The sequence below is a fragment of the Erinaceus europaeus genome, chromosome 10 (assembly GCF_950295315.1).
Source record: "Erinaceus europaeus chromosome 10, mEriEur2.1, whole genome shotgun sequence".
NCBI lineage: Eukaryota > Metazoa > Chordata > Mammalia > Eulipotyphla > Erinaceidae > Erinaceus > Erinaceus europaeus.
In genome coordinates, this window is record NC_080171.1 from 19,161,305 (window position 1) to 19,184,708 (window position 23,404).

The 23,404-nt window shown below is 42.8% G+C and overlaps 1 protein-coding gene across 1 annotated transcript in view; it reads left to right on the top strand.

Moving 5' to 3' along the window:
- Nucleotides 1–3,072, top strand: part of DCAF12 (DDB1 and CUL4 associated factor 12) — a 28,643-nt gene extending 25,571 nt beyond the window's left edge. The window contains exon 9 of the mRNA XM_007522861.3: nt 621–3,072. Coding sequence (XP_007522923.1) covers nt 621–779 — 159 coding nt within the window. The 3' untranslated portion in view covers nt 780–3,072. The remainder of the gene's footprint in view (nt 1–620) is intronic.
- The last annotated feature ends 20,332 nt before the right edge of the window (nt 3,073–23,404 follow it).

Below are 23,404 nucleotides of genomic sequence, written 5' to 3' on the forward strand. Positions count from 1 at the left end.
CTCATGTACCAGAGTTCTTTCTCTCTCTCTCTTTCCTCCTCCTATCTTTCTCATTAATAAATAAATAAAATCTTTTAAAAAAAAAAACACTGAGGCCCTAATTCCCATGAGTCCTTATCTCCTGACATCAAGTTATCAATACAGAGTCCTCCCTTTTTAAGGATGGCCAGGGAAGATAGCATAGTGGTTATGCAAAAAGACTTTCATGTGTGAGGCTCCAGAGTCCTAGGTTTAGTCCTTCACACCACCATAAGTCATAATTGAGCAATGCTGTGGTTGAAACAAAAATAGAAGAAAAAGGAGAGAGGCTGGTTGGTGGCGTACCTGGTTGAGCACACGTATTATAGTTTTCAAGGACCCGGGTTCGAATCCCCAGCCCCACCTTAAGGGGGAAAGCTTTGCAAGTGGTGAAACAGTGCTGCAGGTGTCTGTCTCTCTCCCTCTCTATCACCCACATCCCTCTTGATTTCTGGCTGCCTCTATTCAATAAATAAAGATAATAAAAGAAATTAAAAAAAAAAAAAAGGACAAAGAGAGACCAGAATGTATTCTTGTCTTTCCTCTGTCCCTTTCCTTCTGAAATGCCTGCAGGCACTAACAGTCTCTTTCTCTTCCCACAGAATCATGATGAAACCTGGAGGAATTACTTCTCGGACATTGATTTCTTTCCCAATGCTGTTTACACCCACTGCTACGACTCGTCCGGAACGAAACTCTTTGTGGCAGGAGGTCCCCTCCCTTCAGGGCTCCATGGAAACTATGCTGGGCTCTGGAGTTAAGGACAACTAACTCTCCCAAAATGCAGAAATTTACACTAATTTCCATCTTCAGCTTCCTTATTTCTTTTATATATTTTCCCCTGGTTGTGCAAGGCCCTCATATTTTAGTGGAAACAGAGTGTGAAGTGTGGTTTAGGCACTTGACAGGAAGCAGCTGTATATGGAAATCTGAAGGCTTTTTTCCCCCCTTTTCTCTTTTGTTAATCATTTTTTTTTACATCTTTTCTGTTATCTCAACCAAACATTGTTAATTCTTATTTGTATTTTTTGTTTAAATGACGTACACTTTACTCTCTCTGGCTTCTTTAGGCTAACATAGTCATTCATTCTCACCCTTACTTCACTCTTGAGAGGTAGGGCTCCTTTATAATTATGTCATTGCTGTCAAACTTTCTATGAAAGTTTGGGAGCTGTGTGTGTGTGTGTGTGTGTGTGTGTGTGTGTGTGTGTGTTAACCTGTGTGACTGAAGTACCATGAGTCACTGGAATTACCTGGAGTGAGGATTGCTTGTAATTAAATATTTATAAAAGAAACAACTTTATTCAGAATCCAGCTTGGGGAAGAGCCTTTATCTTTCTGTTTTTTAATCTATTAGCATTAATTATAGGAAGTAAAAGCAGAAAGGAAAAAAACAGAACCACTATCAGGAAGACCCTCTGATTAGATTGCAGACTTCTAGAGCACTCATCCCAGGACTGCAAAGCGATCCATCCCTACCTGTCTTCTTTTTTTTTTTTGTTTTTCCCTCCAGGGTTACTGCTGGGCTCGGTGCCTACACCATGAATCCACCGCTCCTGGAGGCCATTTTTTCCCCCTCTGTTGCCCTTGTTGTAGCCTCGTTGTTATTATTATTATTATTATTATTGCCATTGTTGATGTTGTCATTGTTGGATAGGACAGAGAGAAATGGAGAGAGGAGGGGAAAGGGGAAGACAGAGGGGAAGAGAAAGACAGACACCTGCAGACCTGCTTCACTGCCCATGAAGCGACTCCCCTGCAGTTGGGAAGCCGGGGGCTCGAACCGGGATCCTTACGCCGGTCCTTGTGCTTTGCGCCACATGCGCTTAACCCACTGCACCACCACCCGACCCCCCCTACCTGTCTTCTTATCTGTGTACCCCCCAGTGTGTCTGTCTGTGTGTCACTCCCACTTGAGCTTCTGCACCTGCTTAGTCAGTAGCTACTCACCTACAAGATGCAGCTTTGGGAAGACTGCATAAGACTTGGAAAAGAGAACCCCCATTCCAGCCTCCCTCTCTCTCTCTCCTCAGACAAGATCTGATCTGCTATTTCAGGGGCCTGTGACTGTGGGCCCGAAGCCTAAACTTCATAAATTCACTTCCCTTGGCTTGGGGAGGCACTTCTCCTTTGCCATTATTGTAATCCCCTCAGTGGGTTTCACTGTAGTTTTCTAAATTGGGTTTAGTTCAGTAGGGCAGGGTTAAGCAGGAGTTCTCTGTGTGTAGTGAGTGTTTCATGTGTGAAATGTTTGTTTTTTTAATACAGTGGGGCTGAGGTTAAAAACCACCTCTCCCATTGATGGATCAACATTGGGATGGTGACCTGTGGCCAGCAATGTGCATGTAAAAGCATCGATATTATTAGGAATTTGTTTCTCCCTTGCAGTGTTCTAGTCTGAGGTTTTTAAGCTTAAGGCCAACTGACTGACCTTGATGTCCAGTTATTCCTTGCTTTTTACGCATTGTGTTGCAAATAGCAGCTGTTCCCACCCTCGAATACCTCCTCCATTCTAAGCATGTACTCGGCTCTGTCAACGGCCCATCCTGGGGAAAAGGAACTCACTCACTTTTGCACTTCAGTTTCTAAACTGCTCGCAGCTACCCCCTCTGCTGGGTGTAAATGGGGAGATATGAAAAAAGAGCATTTTCTTCTTGCTAGTGGGGAATCACGGAGAGGGGAGACGGTAGAGCTGCCCTGTTTTGGTGGTACAATGCACACAACAGGTTCTAGAAGTCTCATCATTTAACCTAGAGAAATAGGTGCTATCAATTAAACAAAATGCTGGATGCTGTAGATCTTTTTACTTGTCTTCTTTTTCTTTTTTTCTATTAAACTACAGACTGTAGATCTCTTAGTTCTCACAGAACTTCTATCATTTTAAACCAACTTGTATATTAAAAAAAAAAAAAAAAACTCTTAAGTAGGACGTTTTGTATTGCTGCCAGACCCTCTTCTGTGGTGGGTAATGCATTTGATTGTTTGAGATTTTGTTCTTTAAAATGTAGCACTTGACTTTTGGGCAAGTAAAAATAAATATTATTTCAGTGCAAATCTTGTTTTGAATGAGTATATGTAGCCAAGAGAGAGCAGGGAAAAGTTTCCAAATGACTGACTGGAAGGTCAGGTTGAGGTGCCAGGGATTGCTCAGAGCAGAACAACACAAGAGCTCCCTTAGAGTTAAAGGCAGTGCAGATACAAACACAAATACCTGGGGGCCGGGTGGTAGTGCAGCAGGTTAAGCACATATGGCGCAAAGTGCAAGGACCGGCATAAGGATCCAGGTTCGAGCCGCTGGCTCCCCACCTGCAGAGGTATCACTTTACAAGCGGTGAAGCAAGTCTGCAGATGTCAATAACAACGATAAACAACAAGAGCAGCAAAAGGGAAAAAATGGCCTCTAGGAGCAGTAGATTCGTAGTGTGGGCACAGCCCCAGCAATAACCCTGGAGGCAAAAAAAAAAAAAAGCACTTGATTTGTCATATTTGTGACCCAGGTTCAGGCTTGGCAACCATTACAGTGAAGACAGCTTTGCTGCTATGGAGTCTTCTCTCTCTGGTTTTCTCTGTGTGAAAAGAGCCTGGAACAATGAAGCCCCAGCAACAAATAAATGAATGAATGAATCAATCAATAAATGTATATATGAGTGACAAGTGGGGGTGCTTCTTCTGAATGGCTGTGGGTTTGAGCAAATTCACCAACGTCTTACGTCAACCATAGCTAGTGGCTGGCCCTCTCCACTTGAGTGGATTGCCCTGTGGGCCTGTGTAAGTAGCTGCACAATGTCCAGGGAACAGGTTATTTTTCTGTGAAATGGGAACCAGATATCCCAGCTACTCTTTGTAAGAGAACACTGTGACCACAGTGAGTGATGCTCTGCCCAGAGTCTATTTAAAACAGTTCAAGCGAGTCGGGCAGTCTTCTTCTAGCGTTTGCCCTTCTTCCGTAGCCAGTCAACAGCGTCAGGTTGAGCCTGATGTAAAGTTTCGAGACCTCCTTTGAATCTGGAGAGGTGGCAGTCGTTGACTATGTGGGTCATAGTCTGTCTGGAGCTGCAGGGGCAGTTCAGGTCGTCTCTGGCTCCCCAGCGATGGAACATAGCGGCGCACCGGCCATGGCCTGTTCGATAGCGATTGAGGAGGGCCCAGTCATAACGTGCTAGGTCAAAGCCGGGTTGACGCTTTCAGGGGTCTGTGATGAGGTGTTTGTTCTTTACCTCGGCTGACTGCCAACTCTGTTTCCAAGAGTCTGGAACAGAGAAGTTCAGTGTAGGCGTAGGGGACCAGATTGGGTGACGAGATGTCAAGCGTTGGACAGGGTGGGCGAAGATATCCGCGTATATTGGCAGGTCCGGTCGAGCGTAGACGTGGGAAATGAACTTAGATGATGCCGCATCCCGACGAATATCTGGCAGGGCAATGTTGCTAAGAACTGGCAGAAGTCGGGCAGTAGCACACGGAGTTAAGTGCAGGTGGCACAAAGCGCAAGGACCCACATAAGGATCCTGGTTCGAGCCCCCAACTCCCCACCTGCAGGGGAGTCGCTTTGCAGGCGGTGAAGCAGGTCTGCAGGTGTCTTTCTCTCCCCCTCTCTGTCTTCCTCTCCTCTCCATTTCTCTCTGTTCTATACAACAATAATAACTACAACAATAAACAAGGGCAACAAAAGGGAATAAATAAAGTAAATATTAAAAAAAAAGTTCAAAAGCGACTGTTAAAAGTCATACCATCCTCCTCAGCCAGCTCTGGAGACCTACCAGGACTGGGCCGCAGTCGGGCAAGTCAGTGCTTATTCACCTGGTACATGGCACTTGCTCCTTTGCAGGGCAAGTTAAAAACAGCTTTCCTTTGCACCTGCCTTAGAAACTTAACTGGTTCAGAATATGATTCACCTTTAAGGGCAAAGGCTGCCAAACAGGAAGGGGGAGGATTGAATGGATTGAAGGAAGACCAGTTAAACATCTGGAAAAGGGTGTGGAGTAGACTTCCCTTAAGTGAGTCTTAGGAACTGGGTGGTGGTGTACCTGGTTGAATGCACCTATGGTTTGAGCCCTCGGTCCCCTCCTGCGGGGGGGGGGGGGGGAGGGAGGACGCATGAGTGGTGAAGCAGGGCTGCAGGTGTGTCTCTTCCCTTTCCCTTTTCCCTATTTCTGGCTTTCTCTAGCCAATAAATAAAGATAAAATTTTTAGATTTCTTTTTTTTTAATATTTTTATTTTATTTATTCCCTTTTGTTGCCCTTGTTTTATTGTAGTTATTATTGTTGTTGTCGTCGTTGTTGGATAGGACAGAGAGAAATGGAGGGAGGAGGGGAAGACAGAGAAGGGGAGAGAAAGACAGACACCTGCAGACCTGCTTCACCGCCTGTGAAGCGACTCCCCTGCAGGTGGGGAGCCGGGGGCTCGAACCAGGATCCTTATGCCGGTCCTTGTGCTTTGCGCCACCTGCGCTTAACCTGCTGCGCTACAGCCCAACTCCCAAAGATAAAATTTTTAAATATTTATCAATGAGAAAGATAGGAGGGAGAAAGAGCCAGGCATCACTCTGGTACATGTGCTGCTGGGGGCTGAACTCCAGACTATTAAATTCCCAATACGTTTATTTATTCCCTTTTATTGCCCTTGTTTTATTGTTGTAGTTATTGATGTTGTCATTGTTGGATAGGACAGAGAGAAATGGAGAGAGGAGGGAAGACGGGGAGAGAAAGACAGACACCTGCAGACCTGTTTCATCGCCTGTGAAGTGACTCCCCTGCAGGTGGGGCGCGGGGGCTTGAACTGGGATCTTTACACCGGTAAGGAACCTGCGCTTAACCACTGCACTACCTCCAACTCCCCCCAATACACTTAAAAGTCAAAAAAAAAAATACTTAAAACATATTTCTTCATAGTTTTTTGGAAATTTAAAATAACTACAGGGCTCATGTTCAAGGAACATGCTCAGAAAGGTGACAAATTTGGCCCCTGGTTTCCATGGAGCTTTGACCCTGCTACTATTTTCCAGCAAAGTATGTGTCACAGAAGGGCTTTGTGGGTATTCTGGGACCCTCCCTTTCCTGCTAGCAGTTCCTACTTCCGGGCCATCAAAGAACTCTCTTGTTCTCCCTTAAGCTGCATGTCTCCATCCAAATGATGGACTGCCTTTTCCCAGCAGCCTTTGGGTAATTTAGTCTTAGAGCCTCGTTTATGCTCCAGATTCCCCACTTCTGCCACTCCCAAGAGCTTATTAGTGTTGATCTGACCCACAATGTCCCTGGTAAAGCTAAAATACTCTTTAGGGCTCTGATCAGCTGCCACACAGTTCATGAAGCAGGAACCCCAAAATAGCAAGTTGGGGGTCAAGATATTTTACAGCATTAAAAGGTTGGCCTGTAGTGTCTGATTTAAGGGAGAGAAGTGCTTTTAGCCACATCTTACTAGATAGTAGTGTATTGAGATGGCAGAAGATTCACGGGGATAGAAAAATGGATGGGGAGTCGGGCAGTAGTGCAGTGGGTTAAGTGCACATGCATGAAGCGCAAGGACTGGCAGAAGGATCCTGTTTCCAGTCCCCGGCTCCCCACCTGCAGGGGAGTCACTTCATAGGCAGTGAAGCAGGTCTGCAGGTGTCTGTCTATCTTTCTCTCTCCCTCTCTGTCTTCCCCTCCTCTCTCCATTTCTCTCTGTCCTATACAACAACAATGACAACAACAACAGCAATAATAACTTCAAGAATAAGAGACAACAAGGGCAACAAAAGGGAAAATAAATAAATATTAAAAAACTTAAAAAAGAAAAATGGATGGTGGGAGTAGACAGCATAATGGTTATGCAAACAGACTCTTATACCTGAGGCTTCAAAATCTCAGGTTCAGTCCCTTGCACTACCATAAACCAGAGTTCAGCAATATGGTTAAAAACAAAACAGAAATGACAGATATCTCAAACTGCATAGATCAGAATTTGTTTTATAATTTTTAGCAATTCATATTTGTGGCCTTGTAAAAAATATTACTAATCCGGGTGGGGGTATAGCATAATGGTTATGCAAAGAGACTTTCATGCCAGAGGCTCTCAAGTCCTAGGTTCAATCCCCCATACCGCCATAAGCCAGAGCTGAGCAGTGCTCTGGTAAAAAAAAAAAATATATATATATATATATAAAAATATAGTAATATATATATATATATATATATATATATATATTACTAGTTCAATGAGAAAGAACATAATAAAGGACAAAAGGCTTCATTGTCCAGCAAATACTATGCTTTCTATTCAGATATAAATAATGTTAACAGTGGTCCAGGAAGTGGCACAGTGGATAAAGCATTGGACTCTCAAGCAAGAGATCCTGAGTTCAATCCTTGGTAGCACATGTGTCAGAGTGATGTGTGGTTCTTCCTGTCTTTCTCATAAACAAAATCTACTGCTTCCAAGGCCATTTTTGCCATTTTTTGTTAGATAGAAAAGAGAGAAACAGAGTAGGGAGAGAGGGCTAGGCAGTAGCACACTGGGTTAAACACACACAGTGCAAAGCTCAAGGATCCTAGTTCGAGCCCCCAGCTCCTCACCTGCAGGGGGGTGGCTTTCTCTCCCCCTCTCTGTCTTCCCCTCCTCTCTCGATTTCTCTCTGTTTACCCACCAATAAGAGCAGCAACAATAACAGTGGGGAAAAGATGGCCTCCAGTGGAGCAGGCACCAAGCCCCAGCGATAACCCTGGAGGCAAAAAATAGAGAAACACTTGCAATGACAATGTACAAAGTCCCTAGTCCCCACCTGCAGGGGGAAAGCTTCACAAATGGTAAAGCAGAGCTGCAGGTGTCTCTGTCTTTTTCTCTTTATCTCCCTCTCCTCTTTCAATTTCTCTTAGTCTCTATCCAACAAATAAATAGTGATCCAGGATATGGTGCAGTGGATAAAACATTAGACTCTCAAGTATGTTGTCCTAAGTTCAGTCCTCAGCCACACATGTATAAGACTGATGTCTGGCTCTTTCTTCTATCTTTCTCATTAATAAATAAATAAAATATTAAAAATTAATAAATAAAAATGCAAGTTCAAGGTCCTGGCTTGATTCTTCTACACTCACTTCATCCAGCTGAAGAATACTCTAGAGAAGCAAACGTGAGAATAGCACTGAGAACAAAGTGTGAGCTGAAGCGCTCAGGATGGCGTTGTAACTTATTCTTCGTCTTTCCAAGACAGAGGTACTAGCTGTCCTCTCAGATTCTCCCTGGGTTGAGCATCACATCTGAACACTCCTCTTGATTAGTGTATAATTGGTGAAGTCAGAATTTTTAAAGGGTAATAATACTACTCATTAACTGAGCTCAGAGTCACATGTTTACTGCGTTACTTGTTAAGCACTATTCAGAGCTGTAATTAACATCCCTGGTGCTATGGACAGGAAGAAAACAAATAATCAATGCCCATCTGAAAAAAAAATTAAAAAAAAAAAACTTTCCTCACTTGTAACTACAATTCTTAGTTGGGATGGGAGATAATAATGAAATTTCTTTGTTGCCCAGGGTCAAGGCCATTTGCCAACTTCAGAAAACACTGTGCTGGTTTCTGAGGGCCTAAAGAATGGAGGCTTGCATTGTTTAGGTCCTATAGTGCTTATTTTACCTGTCATTGCTGCTCATAACTATCTGGCTTTGAATAAGACATTTCCCCTCTCTGAACAGAATTGTTCATTAAACAATGAGCTCACTGGTCTGGGAGATGGCGTAGTGGATAAAGCATTGGACTCTCAAGCATGAAGTCCTGAGTTCATTCCCTACAGCACATAGACCAGAGTGATGTCTGATTCTTTCTCTCTCCTATCATTCTCATTAATCAATCAATAAAATCTTTTTTAAAAATGAGTTTAAGTCCAGGTAGACAGGTTAACAATATTGCATTGGACTTTCATGCCTGAAGCCCTAGAAATCCCAGGTTCAGTTCCTAGCTTCATCATACACTAGACCTGAGCAGTGCTCTGGTCTCTCTCTCTCTCTCTCTCTCTCTCTCATGTGTTTATGCTTTCAGAAAAATAAATATTAAAAAGGGAGAGAGGAGTGGGTGATGGTGTACACTAGTTACAATGTACAAGGACCTGGGTTCAAAGCTCTGGTTCCCACCTGCAAGTGGCTCAAAGTACAATCCCCAAAAGCTTCATGAGCAGTGAAGCAGTGCTGCAGATGTCTCCCTCTCACTTTTTTAATATTTTACTTTAATGAGAGAGAGAGAGAGAGATACAGAAAGGACACAGAAAGAACAGAGCACTGTTCAGCTCTGGCTTATGGTGGTGCTGGGGATTGAACCTGAGACCTCAGAGCCTCTAGCATGAAAGCCTTTTGAATAACCTTTCTGCTGTCTCCCCAGCCCTCTCTTTGTCTCTCTGTCCCCCCTTCACTCTTGATTTCTCTCTCTCTATTCAATAACTAATAAACATTTTAATATGTTTTATTTATTTTTATTATTGTTATTGATGCCATTGTTGTTGGATAGGACAGAGAGAAATGGAGAGAAAAGGGGAAGACAGAGAGGGGGAGAGAAAGATAGACACCTGCAGACCTGCTTCACCGTTTGTGAAGCAACTCCCCTGCAGGTGGGGAACTGGGGGCTCAAACCAGGATCCTTACACCCATCCTTGTGCTTTGCACCATTTTTTAAAATTTTATTTATTTATTCCCTTTTGTTGCCCTTGTTGTTTTATTGTTGTAGTTATTATTGTTGTTGTCGTTGTTGGATAGGACAGAGAGAAATGGAGAGAGGAGGGGAAGACAGAGAGGAGGAGAGAAAGATAGACACCTGCAGACCTGCTTCACCGCCTGTGAAGCGACTCCCCTGCAGGTGGGGAGCCGGGGTTCGAACCGGGAACCTTATGCCGGTCTTTGTGCTTTGCACCACCTGCGCTTAACCCGCTGCGCTACAGCCCAACTCCCACCATTTTAAAAAAAGTTTGATCCCGGGAGTTGGGCTGTAGTGCAGCGGGTTAAGCGCAGGTGGCGCAAAGCACAAGGACCGGCATAAGGATCCTGGTTCGAACCCCGGCTCCCCACCTGCAGGGGAGTCACTTCACAAGCGGTGAAGCAGGTCTGCAGGTGTCTGTCCTTCTCTCCCCCTCTCTGTCTTCCCCTCCTCTCTCCATTTCTCTCTGTCCTATCCAACAACGATGACAATAACAAAAATAACTACAACAATAAAACAACAAGGGCAACTAAAGGGAATAAATAAATAAAATAAATATTAAAAAAAAAAAAAGTTTGATCCCTGGGGTTGGGTGGTAGCGCAGTGGGTTAAGCTCAAAGCACAAGGACCAGCAGAAGGGTTCTGGTTCGAGCCCCCCAGCTCCCCACCTGCAGAGGAATCACTTCACAGGTGGTGAAGCAGATCTGCAGGTGTCTATCTTTCTCTCCCCCTCTCTTTCTTCCCCTCCTCTCTCCATTTCTCTCTGTCCTATCTAACAAATATGACATCAATAACAACAACAATAGGGGGTAGATAGCATAATGGTTATGCAAAGAGGCTCTCATGCCTGAGGCTCCGCAGTCCCAGGTTCAATCCCCCACACCACCATAAGCCAGAGCTGAGCAGTGCTCTGGTGTTTCTCTCTGTGTCTCTCTCTCTGCATCTCTCTCAAACATAAAATAAATAAAAGACTTAAAGAAGGGATAACTTTGTATAAATGTGGACAGATAGTTGTATAAAAGATGGCTGGCCCATGTCTACAACTTTAGGGGAACTGTAGTGGATGGCAGTGGGGAGAGTGAAGATTCAGAACTCTGGTGGTGGGAATGGTGTGGATTCAAACCCCTGTCGACATGTAATTTTGAAATATAAACAAACAAATTAATTAATTAATTAAATTTAAGGAAACAGCTGTGGATCAGTGACCTGGAAGATGGTGCAGTGACAGAATTCTGGACTTAGAAACATGAGCTCCGGAGCCTGGTGGTGACATACCTGGTTGAGCATACATGTTACAATACACGAGGACCCAGGTTTGAGTCCCCAGTCCCCACCTGGGGGACAAAGCTTCACAAGTGGTGAAGCCAGGCAGTAGGTGTCTCTCTGTCTCTCTCCATCTCTATTACTCCTTCCCTCTTGATTTCTGGCTATCTCTATCCAATAAAAAAAGAAAGAAAGAAAGAAAGAAAGAAAGAAAGAAAGAAAGAAAGAAAGAAAGAAAGAAAGAAACATGAGCTCCTTGGAGTGATGTTCTAGGCCTCTTTCATTGTCTCTCATGAAATAGATAAAAAATAGTTTTCAAAAAAACTTAAACAAAAATTCCTTGGGAGTTGGGCAATAGTGCAGCAAGTTAAGCGCACATGGCGCAAAGCACAAGGACCAGCGTAAGGATCCTGGCTCCCCACCTGCAGGGGAGTCACTTCACAGGCGGTGAAGCAGATCTGCAGGTGTCTATCTTTCTCTCCCCCTCTGTCTTTCCCTCCTCTCTCCATTTCTCTCTGTCCTATCCAACAATGACGAAAACAATAATAACTACAACAAGGGCAACAAAAGGGAATAAATAAAATAATAAATAAATAAATAAATAATTCCCCACTTCCCTTTCATTCAACAGGAGTCTTCTGCTTAGTTCAGTGGTTCATCCAATCCCTTCAATTCACACAGAACTGTCTTTGTCAAGATTTCACTGAACAAAATGAAACAAAACAAGCTCACATCCAACTCCTATCAAAATCATTCAAGGTATTCTAACTCATGTTTTAATTCTTCTAGGAAGCCTACAGTGATCACTAACCTGTCCGGGGAACCTTGCTTTCTGGAGACTTTTTAAGTACAGTATTTATTATCCTTGAAATAAGTCTTTGGGGGAAACTTGAGTAAATTCATTTGGGCCACTGAATGTACCTTACAACCAATAGAGGGAGCCAGAACTTAGTTCCCAACCTCTGGATAAATTAAGATCTGCGCAAAACAAAACAATATAGATATATATTTTGTCATAGGGCCTCATTGCTTCAAATCAACTTTCATATAGAAAAACAGAGACAGGCCTGGGAGGCAGAGTAGTGGATAAAGTCTTAGGCTCTTGAACATGAGGTCCTGAGTTCAACCCCTGGCATCAAGCACCACAGTGATATTCTGGTGTCCCCACCATATATATATATCTCTCTCCATCTCCCTCTCTCTTTCTTTCTCTCCTTCCCTCCATCCCTCTCTCATTAATAAATAACTATTGAAAGAAAGGAAGGGAGAGAAAAACACCATAGTACTGAAGCTTCCTTCAGCATGGTAGAGATCATACAAATAAAATAAAAATAAGGAGGGTGGGGCAGATAGCATAATGGTTATGCAAACAGACTCTCCTGCCTGAGGCTCCAAAGTCCCAGGTTCAATCCCCACACCCCAATAAGCTGGAGCTGAGCAGTGCTCTGGTGGTTCTCTCTGTGTCTCTCTCTGTCTGCATCTCTCTTAAAAATAAAATAAATTGGGAGTCGTGCAGTAGCGCAGCAGGTTAAGCTCACGTGGCACAAAGTGCAAAGACCTGCGTAAGGATCCCGGTTTGAGCCCCCAGCTCCCCACCTGCAGGGGAGTCGCTTCACAGGCAGTGAAGCAGGTCTGCAGGTATCTGTCTTTCTCTCCCCCTCTCTGTCTTCCCCTCCTCTCTCCATTTCTCTCTGTCCTATCCAAGAACGACAACAACAATAATAACTACAACAATAAAACAACAAGGGCAACAAAAGGGAATAAATAAATAAATATTTTAAAAAATAAATAAATAAATAAGATAAAAATAAGGAGGAGGACAGTTAACATAATGATTGTGCACAAGACTTAATGCCTGAGACTCTTCTATCCTGGGTTCAGTCCCCCGCACCACCATAAGCCAGAGCTGAGCAGTGCTCTGGGAAAATAAATAAGTAAATATAAACACAAAAATAAATTAAGTAAACTTTAAGTGGTATATTGCATCAAAGCAAACTACAGAGGGGAAGGAGGGGGAGGGTCAGAACAGAACTTTGGGGTTGTGGTGCATAATGAAATTAATTATACTCGTGTGTCAATAACTGCACTGTAAAGCATTAACTCCCTTAATAAAAACATTAAATAAATAAAATAAACTTTAAGAAACAAGACAAAGCAGGGGGCCAGGCGGTAGTGCACTGGGTTAAGCGCATATGGTGAGAAGCACAGACACAAGGACTGGTGTAAGGATCCTGTTTTGAGCCCCCAGCTCTCCACCTGCAGGAGGGGGTCGCTTCACAGGCAGTAAAGCAGGTCTACAGGTGTCTGTGTCCACCCCCGCTTCCCCTCCTCTTTGGATTTCTCTCTGTCCTATCCAATAGCAACAACGGCAAGGACAACAAAAATGGGGAAAATGGACTGCAGGAGCTGTGGATTCACAATGCAGGCACTAATCATTGATAATCCTGGAAGCAAAAAAAAAAAAAGTGGGGGGGAGGTACTAGAGTTTCAGTCTTTTTTTTTTTTTGCCCCCAGGGTTATTGCTGGGGCTCGGTGCCAGCACTATGAATCCACAACTCCTGGAGGCTGTTTTTCCCATTTTATTGCCCCTGTTGTCTTTTTTTTTTTTAATATTCATTTATTTATTCCCTTTTGTTGCCCTTGTTTTATTGTTGTAGTTATTATTATTGTTGTTATTGATGCCGTCGTTGGATAGCACAGAGAGAAATGGAGAGAGGAGGGGAAGATAGAGAGGGGGAGAGAAAGACACCTACAGACCTGCTTCACCGCTTGTGAAGCAACTCCCCTGAAGGTGGGGAGCCGGGGGCTCAAACCCGGATTCTTATGCCAGTCTTTGCGCTTCGTGCCACGTGAGCTTAACCCGCTGGCCACTGCTGGACTACCTGTCGTTGTCATTTTTATTGTTGTTATTGCCGGATAGGACAGAGAGAAATGGAGAGAGGAAGGGAAGACAGAGAGGGGGAGGGAAAGATAGACACCTGCAGGCCTGCTTCTCTGCTTGTAAAGCGACTCCCTGCAGGTGGGGAGACAGAGGATTGAACCAGAATCCTTAGGCTGGTCCTTGCACTTCACACCATGTGTGCTTAACCCACTGCGCTACCGCCCAGTCCTTTCAGAGTTTCAGTCTTTAAAAATTAGAGTATTTGTATTTTTTTTTTTTTTGTCCTATAATGAACTTTTCAGGGTGGGAATACTTGATACACTTGCCCTTGTAAACTTATACACAAATTTAATATATATATATATATATATATATATCCCTATGAAGTATCTTTTTTAATATTTATTTTCCCTTTTGTTGTCCTTGTTGTTTTATTGGTGTAGTTATTATTGTTGTCGTTGTTGAATAAGACAGAGAGAAATGGAGAGAGAAGGGGAAGACAGAGAGGGGAAGAGAAAGATACACACATGCAAACCTATTTCACTGCCTGTGAAGGGACTCTCCTGCAAGTGGGAAGCCAGGGGCTCGAACCAGGATCCTTACTCTGGTCCTTGTGCTTTGTGCCATGGTGCACTTAACCCGCTGTGCTACTGCCCAACTCCCCCTATGAAGTATCTTAACCTGGATAGTGCCCCTGCTTTGTTATGAGGGCAGACTGGGTTCGAGCGTGGCCCCATGACACTGGAGGAAGCTTTGGTGCTGTGACATCCTTCCTTTTCTCCCTTTCCCTTTCTGTCTCGTCTCCCTGTCTGAAAAAGTTGGCCAGACCACTAAAGCTTTGGTGAGGACAAAAAATGAAAAAAAAAAAAGAGAGAGAGAGAGAGAGAAAGAAAGGAATAAACTATATGGAAAACTTATCAAAAGTGTGTGTATGTAGGGGGAGTTTCAAAGTCAGGTGAATCTTGCCTACCACACATGGGATAAGCAGGACCTTGTCTCTGAATCTCCAAATTCAACAAACACCCTGGGTGGAGGAATTAGGTAGGTAGGGAACAGTTTGGAGAAAGCACTGGATCTGAAGTTGATGTTCCTAGTTAAATATTTTCTCTAATCATTAACCAGTGGTTTGGCCATAGGCTATTTGAATCTCTCTGGGCCAAGGGATGCAAAGTGCTTTGAAATGAGACACTACTTCTGTAAAGTATTCTTAGGGCTCCCAGCAGATTGAGATATCTGTTAGAAATTCAGAGTCTCAGGGAAATGGTTAGTCTCCCTCCTTCAATTCCATCCCAAAATCTCATAACTATAGGGCAACCAGGACATGGGGACTTGCTGGAGTTAACTTTGAGACAATACTTTTTTTTTTCCTTCCTTTCCCTTTTGTTGCCCTTGTTGTTTTATTGTTGTAGTCATTATTGTTGTTAGTGATGCCGTCGTTGTTGGATAGGACAGAGAGAAATGGAGAGAGGAGGGGAAGACAGGGGGAAAGAAAGACACCCTCAGACCTACTTCACCGCCTGTGAAGCGACTCCCCTACAGGTGGGAAGCCGGGGGCTCGAACTGGACTCCTACGCTGGTCCTTGCACTTTGCACCACGGGCACTTAACCCGCTGCGCTACCGCCCGACTCCCCACAGTACTCTTATGTCTCCACCATTCAGTCAAGCCCTTACTGAAGCAGAAACCAGGAGCAGCTTTCCTCCTCCTGAATGCAGCCTCCTCACACAGAAATGTGAGGCTCTTCGAGGCCAGCCATATTGAAGCAGGAACCCTGTAACCTTTTTCCAGCACATAGGGGAACGGAGCAAACCTGGAAAGAAGCTCAAAGCTGGGTTCTCAGAAATGATGATGGGGCTGGAGGACAGCCTCACAGAATTCTGAGAACTCAGCTAGGAGCTGAGCCAGCACAACTGGAGCAAGACCTCACGGAAAGAGCTACTGGTGCTCTCAGGCAGAAGTGGCCACTGCTGACAAGTGTCACAGATGATGGGCCTCAAGTCTGCCGGCTCCAATTTGAGTCCCTCTGTATTTGGGCTCAGGTGCAGATTTGCATTTTCCCTGAGATCTCTCCTGCTTCCCCGGGTCTCTTTCCCTTCCATCTGTAGGTGGCTCTAGCCAAAGTCGTGGGGACACTTGTTTCTGTAGAGAATGTTCCTCATCAGAAACTGGTTTAACTTGCTTTTGAGAGTCAGGACTCCACCCCAGACTCCTTTGGCATCAGAAAAGGTGATGGGGTGGAGGAGGAGAGGACACAGTCAGAGAAGTGGAAAGTTGAGGAGTTCCCCCAGAGGGGGAACTTCATGGAGGAAACTTCCATCTACACATCCAGTCTTCCGTTTCTGTCAGTGGATGACAGCTTGGTGCCCTAACTTAAAGAGTTCTTGACTCTTACTATACCTTATACTCCTGACAGCTGCCTCTATTATATATCTGAAAGCCATGCCATGGGACTTACATAACATCATCAGAAATTTCAGTCAGTCAGGGATATAGTTCAGCAGTAGAGCAGAGAACTTGAATGCATGAGGCCTCTGGTTCAATTCACAGCCTCACATGTTCCAGATGTGAGTGGCTCTCTCTCTCTCTTGCTGTCTCTCATAAGAATATAAATAAGTAATCCTTAAAAGTTAATTTCAGGGGAGTCGGGTGGTAGCTCAGTGGGTAAAGCGCAAGGATCGGAGTAAGGGTCCCTGTTCCAGCCCCCGGCTCCCCACCTGCAGGGGAGTCACTTCACAAGCAGCGAAGCAGGTCTGCAGGTGTCTCTCTTTCTTTCCCTCTCCTACCTCCATTTCTCTCTGCCTTATCTAACAACAACGACATCAATAACAACAACAATAATAACTACAATAATAAAACAACAAGGGCAATAAAAGGGAATAAATAAATACTAAAAATATTTTTAAAAATTAATTTCAGGTGGTCTGGGAGGTGGCGCAGCGGATAAAGCACTGGACTCTCAAGCATGAGGTTCTGAGTTCAATCCCCAGCAACACATGTACCAGAGTGATATCTGGTTCTTTCTCTCTCCTCCTATCTCATAAATAAATAAATAAAACCTCTAAAAAAGTTAATTTCAGGGATCCTGGCAGTAGAACAGGGTGTTAAGTGCACATGGTGCCAAGTACAGGGACTGGCACAAGGATCCCGGTTCCAGCCCCCGGCTCCCTACCTTCAGGGGGCGTTGCTTCACAGGCAGTGAAGCAGGTCTGCAGGTGTCTTTCTCTCCTCCTCTCTGTCTTCACCTCCTCTCTCAATATCTCTCTGTCCTATCCAGCAACAGCAACAGCAACAGCAACAATAATGGCGAAAAGATGGCCACCAGGAGCAGCAGATTTGTAGTGCTGGCACTGAGCCCCAGCGATAACCCTAGAGGCAAAATGAATTAAAATAAAATAAAAATAAAATAAATTTCAGCAACCTGAGAGTAGTGCTGTGTATAAAGCATCGGATCTAACAGCACAAGGTCCTGAGTTCAATACCTAGCAGTATATGTGCCAGAATGATGCTCTGTTTGGTTCTCCTCCACCCAGTAAATTAATAAATAAATAAGTTTCTCCTTTCTTTCTTTTTTTATTTTATATTTATTCACTTTTTTATTTTATATTTATTTACTTTTATATTTATTTACTTATTTTATTTTATATTTATTTACTTTTTTATATTTATTCCCTTTTGTTGCCCTTGTTTTATTGTTGTAGATATTATTGTTGTTGTTACTGATGTCGTCATTGTTGGATAGGACCGAAAGAAATGGAGAGAGGAGGGGAAGACAGAGAGGGGGAGAGAAAAATAGACACCTGCAGACCTGCTTCACCGCCTGTGAAGCGACCCCCCTGCAGGTGGGGAGCCGGGGGCTCAGCCCGGCTGGTCCTTGAGCTTTGTGCCACGTGTGCTTGAACCGCTGCGGTACCACCCGACTCCCTCTTTCCCTCTTTCTTTCTTACCACCACTACTGCCACACCATCACCACACCAAACACCATAAGTAAAAATGAATATTTTTTCCTTTGTTAAATTCATTATTTTTTTTATTCTTTTACCAGAGCACTGCTTAGCTCTGGCATATGGTGGCCCAGGAGACTGAACTCAGGACTTCATAGCCTCATACATGAAAGATTTTTTTTTTAATTAAAGAAAGGATTAATTAACAAAACCATAGGGTAGGAGGGGTACAACTCCACACAATTCCCACCGCCCAATCTCCATATCCCACCCCCTCCCCCGATAGCTTTCCCATTCTCTATCCCTCTGGGAGCATGGACCCAGGGTCATTGAGGGTTGCAGAAGGTAGAAGGTCTGGCTTCTGTAATTGCTTCCTCGCTGAACATGGGCATTGACTGGTCGGTCCATACTCCCAGTCTGCCTCTCTCTTTCCCTAGTAGGATGGGTCTGTGGGGAAGCTGAGCTCCAGGACACATTGGTGGTGTCTTCAATCCAGGGAAGTCTGACCGGCATCCTGATGACACCTGGAACCTGGTGATTCAAACTCTAGTATACTTCTGCTTTCTTACTTTGGTGCCATACTCCAAACTCAGTCAATTTCTGCTTTGCGTTTCTACTTCTTCTTCTTTTTTTTTTTACATGCATAACATTCCCCAGATTCCCATTTAGCAATACAACCCCCACTATTTCATTCATCATTTTTCATGGACCTGTATTCTCCCCACCCACCCACCCACCCCAGAGTCTTTTACTTTGGTGTAATACTCCAATTCCATTTCAGGTTCGACTTGTGTTTTCTTTTCTAATCTTGTTTTTCAACTTCGGCCTGAGAGTGAGATCATCCCGTATTCATCCTTCTGTTTCTGACTTATTTCACTCAACATGATTTTTTCAAGGTCCATCCAAGATTGGCTAAAAACGGTGAAGTCACCATTTTTTACAGCTGAGTAGTATTCCATCCTGTATATAGACCACAACTTGCTCAGCCACTCATCTGTTGTTGGACACCTGGGTTGTTTCCAGGTTTTGGCTATTACAAATTGTGCTGCCAAGAACATATGTGTACACAGATCTTTTTGGATGGATGTGTTGGTTTCCTTAGGATATATCCCCAGGAGGGGAATTGCAGGGTCATAGGGTAGGTCCATTTCTAGCCTTCTGAGAGTTCTCCAGACTGTTCTCCACAGAGGTTGGACCAATTGACATTCCCACCAGCAGTGCAGGAGGGTTCCTTTGACCCCACACCCTCTCCAGCATTTGCTGCTGTTACCTTTTCTGATGTGTGACATTCTCACAGGAGTGAAGTGATATCTTATTGTTGTCTTGATTTGCATTTCTCTGACAATCAGAGACTTGGAGCATTTTTTCATGTGTTTCTCGGCCTTTTGGATCTCTTCTGTGGTGAATATTCTGTCCAATTCCTCCCCCCATTTTTGGATGGGGTTATTTGTTGTCTTGTTGTTGAGTCTGGTAAGCTCTTTATATATGTTGGTTATTAAACTCTTATCTGATGTATGGCATGTAAAGATCTTCTCCCATTCTGTGAGGGGTCTCTTGATTTGGGTAGTGGTTTCTTTTGCTGTGAAGAAGCTTTTTAATTTGATATAGTCCCATAGGTTTATACTTGCCTTAGTCTTCCTTGTAATTGGATTCGTTTCATTGAAAATGTCTTTAAAATTTATGTGGAAAAGAGTTCTTCCAATATTTTCCTCTAAGTATCTGATAGTTTCTGGTCTAACATCCAAGTCCTTGATCCACTTGGAATTTACTTTTGTATTTGGTGAAATACAGTGATTCAGCTTCATTCTTCTGCATGTTTCAACCCATTGTTTCCAACACCATTTGTTGAAGAGACTCTGCTTCCCCCATTTAATAGTCTGGGCCCCTTTGTCAAAGATTAGATGTCCATAGGTGTGGGGCCTCATTTCTGGGCTCTCAATTCTATTCCACTGGTCAGTGTGTCTATTCATGTTCCAGTACCAAGCAGTTTTGATGACAATGGCCCTATAATATAGTTTGAGATCTGGCAGTGTGATGCCTCCGGTTCTGTTCTTTTTTCTCAAGATTGTTTTGGCAATTCTAGGTCTTTTCTGGTTCCAGATAAACATTTGTAGCATTTGTTCTATTCTCCTAAAAACTGTGCTTGGGATCTTGATGGGGATAGCATTAAATTTGTAGATGGCTCTGGGTAATATATTCATTTTGATGATGTTAATTCTTCCAACCCATGAGCATGGAATATCTTTCCACTTCTTTGTGTCTTTTTCAATTTCTTTGAGTAGTGACTCATAATTTTCAGTATACAAGTCTTTCACTTCTTTGGTTAGGTTTATTCCTAGATATTTTATTGTTTTTGTTGCTATAGAAAAAGGAACTGATTTCTGGATTTCAATTTCTTCTAACTTAGTTTTTGCATAGAGGAATGCCACTGACTTTTGAATGTTAATTTTATAGCCTGACACATTACTGTATTGCCTGATGATTTCCAAAAGCTTCTTGCTGGATTCCTTAGGTTTTTCTGTGTATACTATCATGTCATCTGCAAATAAGGAGAGTTTGACTTCTTCTCTTCCAATCTGTATTCCTTTAATTCCTTGCTCCTGCCTGATTGCTATGGCAAGAACTTCCAACACTAGTTGAATAGTAATGGTGATAGTGGGCAGCCCTGTCTAGTACCTGATCTGAGGAAATGCTTCCAGTTTTTCACCATTGAGTATGATGTTGGCTGTAGGTTTGCTATATATAGACTCCACTATCTTCAGGAATTTTCCATCTATTCCTATTTTTTGTAGTGTTTTGATCATAAAGGGATGTTGTATTTTGTCAAAGGCTTTCTCTGCATCTATTGATATGACCATGTGGTTTTTGGTCTTGCTTTTGTTGATGTGGTGGATCATATTGATTGATTTACGTATATTAAACCAACCTTGCATGCCTGGGATAAACCCCACTTGGTCATGATGAACAATTTTTTTGATATACTGCTGTATCCGGTTGGCTAGAATTTTGTTCAATATTTTCGCATCTATGTTCATCAGAGATATTGGTCTGTAGTTTTCTTTTTTGGTTGTGTCCCTGTCTGCTTTTGGTATCAGGGTGATGTTGGCTTCATAGAAGCTGGCAGGGAGTATTCCAGTGTCTTCAATCTTCTGGAAGACTTTTAAAAGTAGAGGTATTAGTTCTTCTTTGAAAGTTTTGTAGAATTCATTTGTAAAACCATCTGGTCCAGGACTTTTATTTTTGGGAAGATTTTTGATAACTGTTTCAATTTCATTAGCTGTGATGGGCCTGTTCATGTTATCCACTTCCTCTTTACTTAGTTTTGGAAGTTGGTAGGTATCTAGGAAATCATTCATTTCTTCCAGGTTCTCTAACTTGGTGGCATATAGTTGTTCATAGAAGCCTCGCATGATATGTTGAATTTCTGCAGTGTCTGTTGTGATATCTCCTCTTTCATTTACTATCCGATTTATTTGGGTCTTCTCCCTTTTTTGTTTTGTGAGTCTGGCTAAAGGTTTGTCAATTTTGTTTACTCTTTCGAAGAACCAACATTTACTTTCATTGATCTTTTGTATGGTTTTCCTATTCTCAATGTTATTTATTTCTGCCCTAACTTTAGTAATTTCTGTCCTTCTGGTTGCTTTAGGGTTCCTTTGTTGTTCTTCTTCTAGGTCTTTAAGATGTGCAATCAGGCTGTTTATTTGTGCCTTTTCTTGTTTCCTAATGTGTGCTTGTATAGCTATGAACTTCCCTCTTAGGACTGCTTTAGCTGTGTCCCAAATATTTTGATAGCTTGTGTCTTCATTTTCATTGAACTCTCGAAACATTTTGATTTCTTCCTTGATTTCCTCTTTGACCCAGAAGTTGTTAAGAAGTGTACTGTTGAGCTTCCACATTTTGGGACTGTTACTAATCTTTTGTTGATTGTTAAGTGTTAGTTTAATTCCACTGTGGTCTGAGAAGATGCTTGGGATGATTTCAGTGCTCTTGAATAGGCTGATGCTGTCTTTGTGGCCTAACATATGGTCTATCCTTGAGAATGATCCATGTGGATTTGAGTAAAATGTGTATTCCAGTTTCTTGGGATGAATGACTCTGAAAATGTCCAATAGTTCTAGTTTATCTATCTCTTCATTTAGCTCCCTTATGTCTTTACTGATTTTCTTCCTGGATGATCTGTCAAGTTGAGAGAGTGGGGTGTTGAAGTCCCCTACTATGATTGTGTTACTGTTAATATATTGCTGTAGCTCTTTCAGTAGAAGTTTGATGTATTTAGATGGCTTCTCATTGGGTGCATAGATATTAATAATTGTTAAGTCCTCTTGATCCTCTGAGATCAAGAGGATCTTGACTGATCCTCTGAGCATTAAGTAGTGTCCATTCCGATCTTTTTTAATCTTATCTATTTTAAAGTCTATCATGTCAGATATGAGAATAGCTGTTCCTGCCCTTTTTTGTGGGCCATTGGCTTGAATGATAGTTTTCCATCCTTTCACTTTAAGTCTGTGTTTGTCTTGTTGCGTTAGGTGAGTTTCCTGTAGACAACATATTGTTGGGTTGTGTTTTCTGATCCATCTTCCTACTCTGTGTCTTTTAATAGGTGAATTCAGGCCATTCACATTTATTGATATCAAAGATTGAAGATATTTTAACGCCATTTTTGTAGAGTTTTAGAGTGTTTTGATATATGTTCTATTTGTGGTGGTCTGGTTGTTTATAGGAAACCTTTCAGAACTTCTTTCAAGGCAGGCTTGGTGGTGGTTGCTTCCTTCAACTGTTGCTTGTCTGAGAAGGTTTTGATGCTTCCATCTAGTCTGAATGACAATATCTAGCAGGATATAGTATTCTTGGCTGAAAGCCTTTCTCATTGAGCACTCGATAGATATCTTGCCATTCTCTTCTGGCCTGTAGTGTTTGTATGGAGAAGTCTGCTGCTAATCTTATGGGTTTTCCTTTGTAGGTGACTCTTTGTTTTTCTCTTGTAGCCTTGAGGATCCTTTCTTTATCCTTATTCCTTTCCATTCTAAGTATGACATGTCTTGGTGTCTTTAGGTCTGGGTTAATTCTGTTTGGGACCCTCTGGGCTTCTTGAATCTTTATGTCTTTGGTGTTGTCTAGACTAGAGAAATTTTCAGCTATTATGGCCTGGAGAACGCTTTCTTCCTCCCCTTCTCTTTCTTCCTCTGGTAAGCCAATAATGCGTATATTGTTTCTTTTGAAGTCATCCCATAGGACTCTGTTGTTGTTTTCAGCATCTCTTAATCTCTTTTTGAGATCTCTTACTTCTTTTTTAGTTGTCTCTAATTCATCCTCAATCTTGCTCATTCTGTCTTCAGCCTCATTGATTCTATTCTCTCTGCCCTCTACTGCTTTCTGGAGTTCATCTATTTTGTTGCCCTGCTCTGATACTGTTTTAGCTTGTTCAGCTAGTTGCCTTCTTAGTTCAGCAATTTCAGCTTTCAGCTCTCTAATAACCATGAGATTATTAGAATTTTCTTCCATATTCTCATTTGTTGTTCCTTTAGTTCTGATTACAATTTTTTCAAATTCTTTACTCACTCCTGTTATTATTTCCTTGGCTAATGTTTGGATGTTGAACTCATTGTTTTGTGCTTCGCCCTCTGGAGGACTTTTAGCTGGACTCTT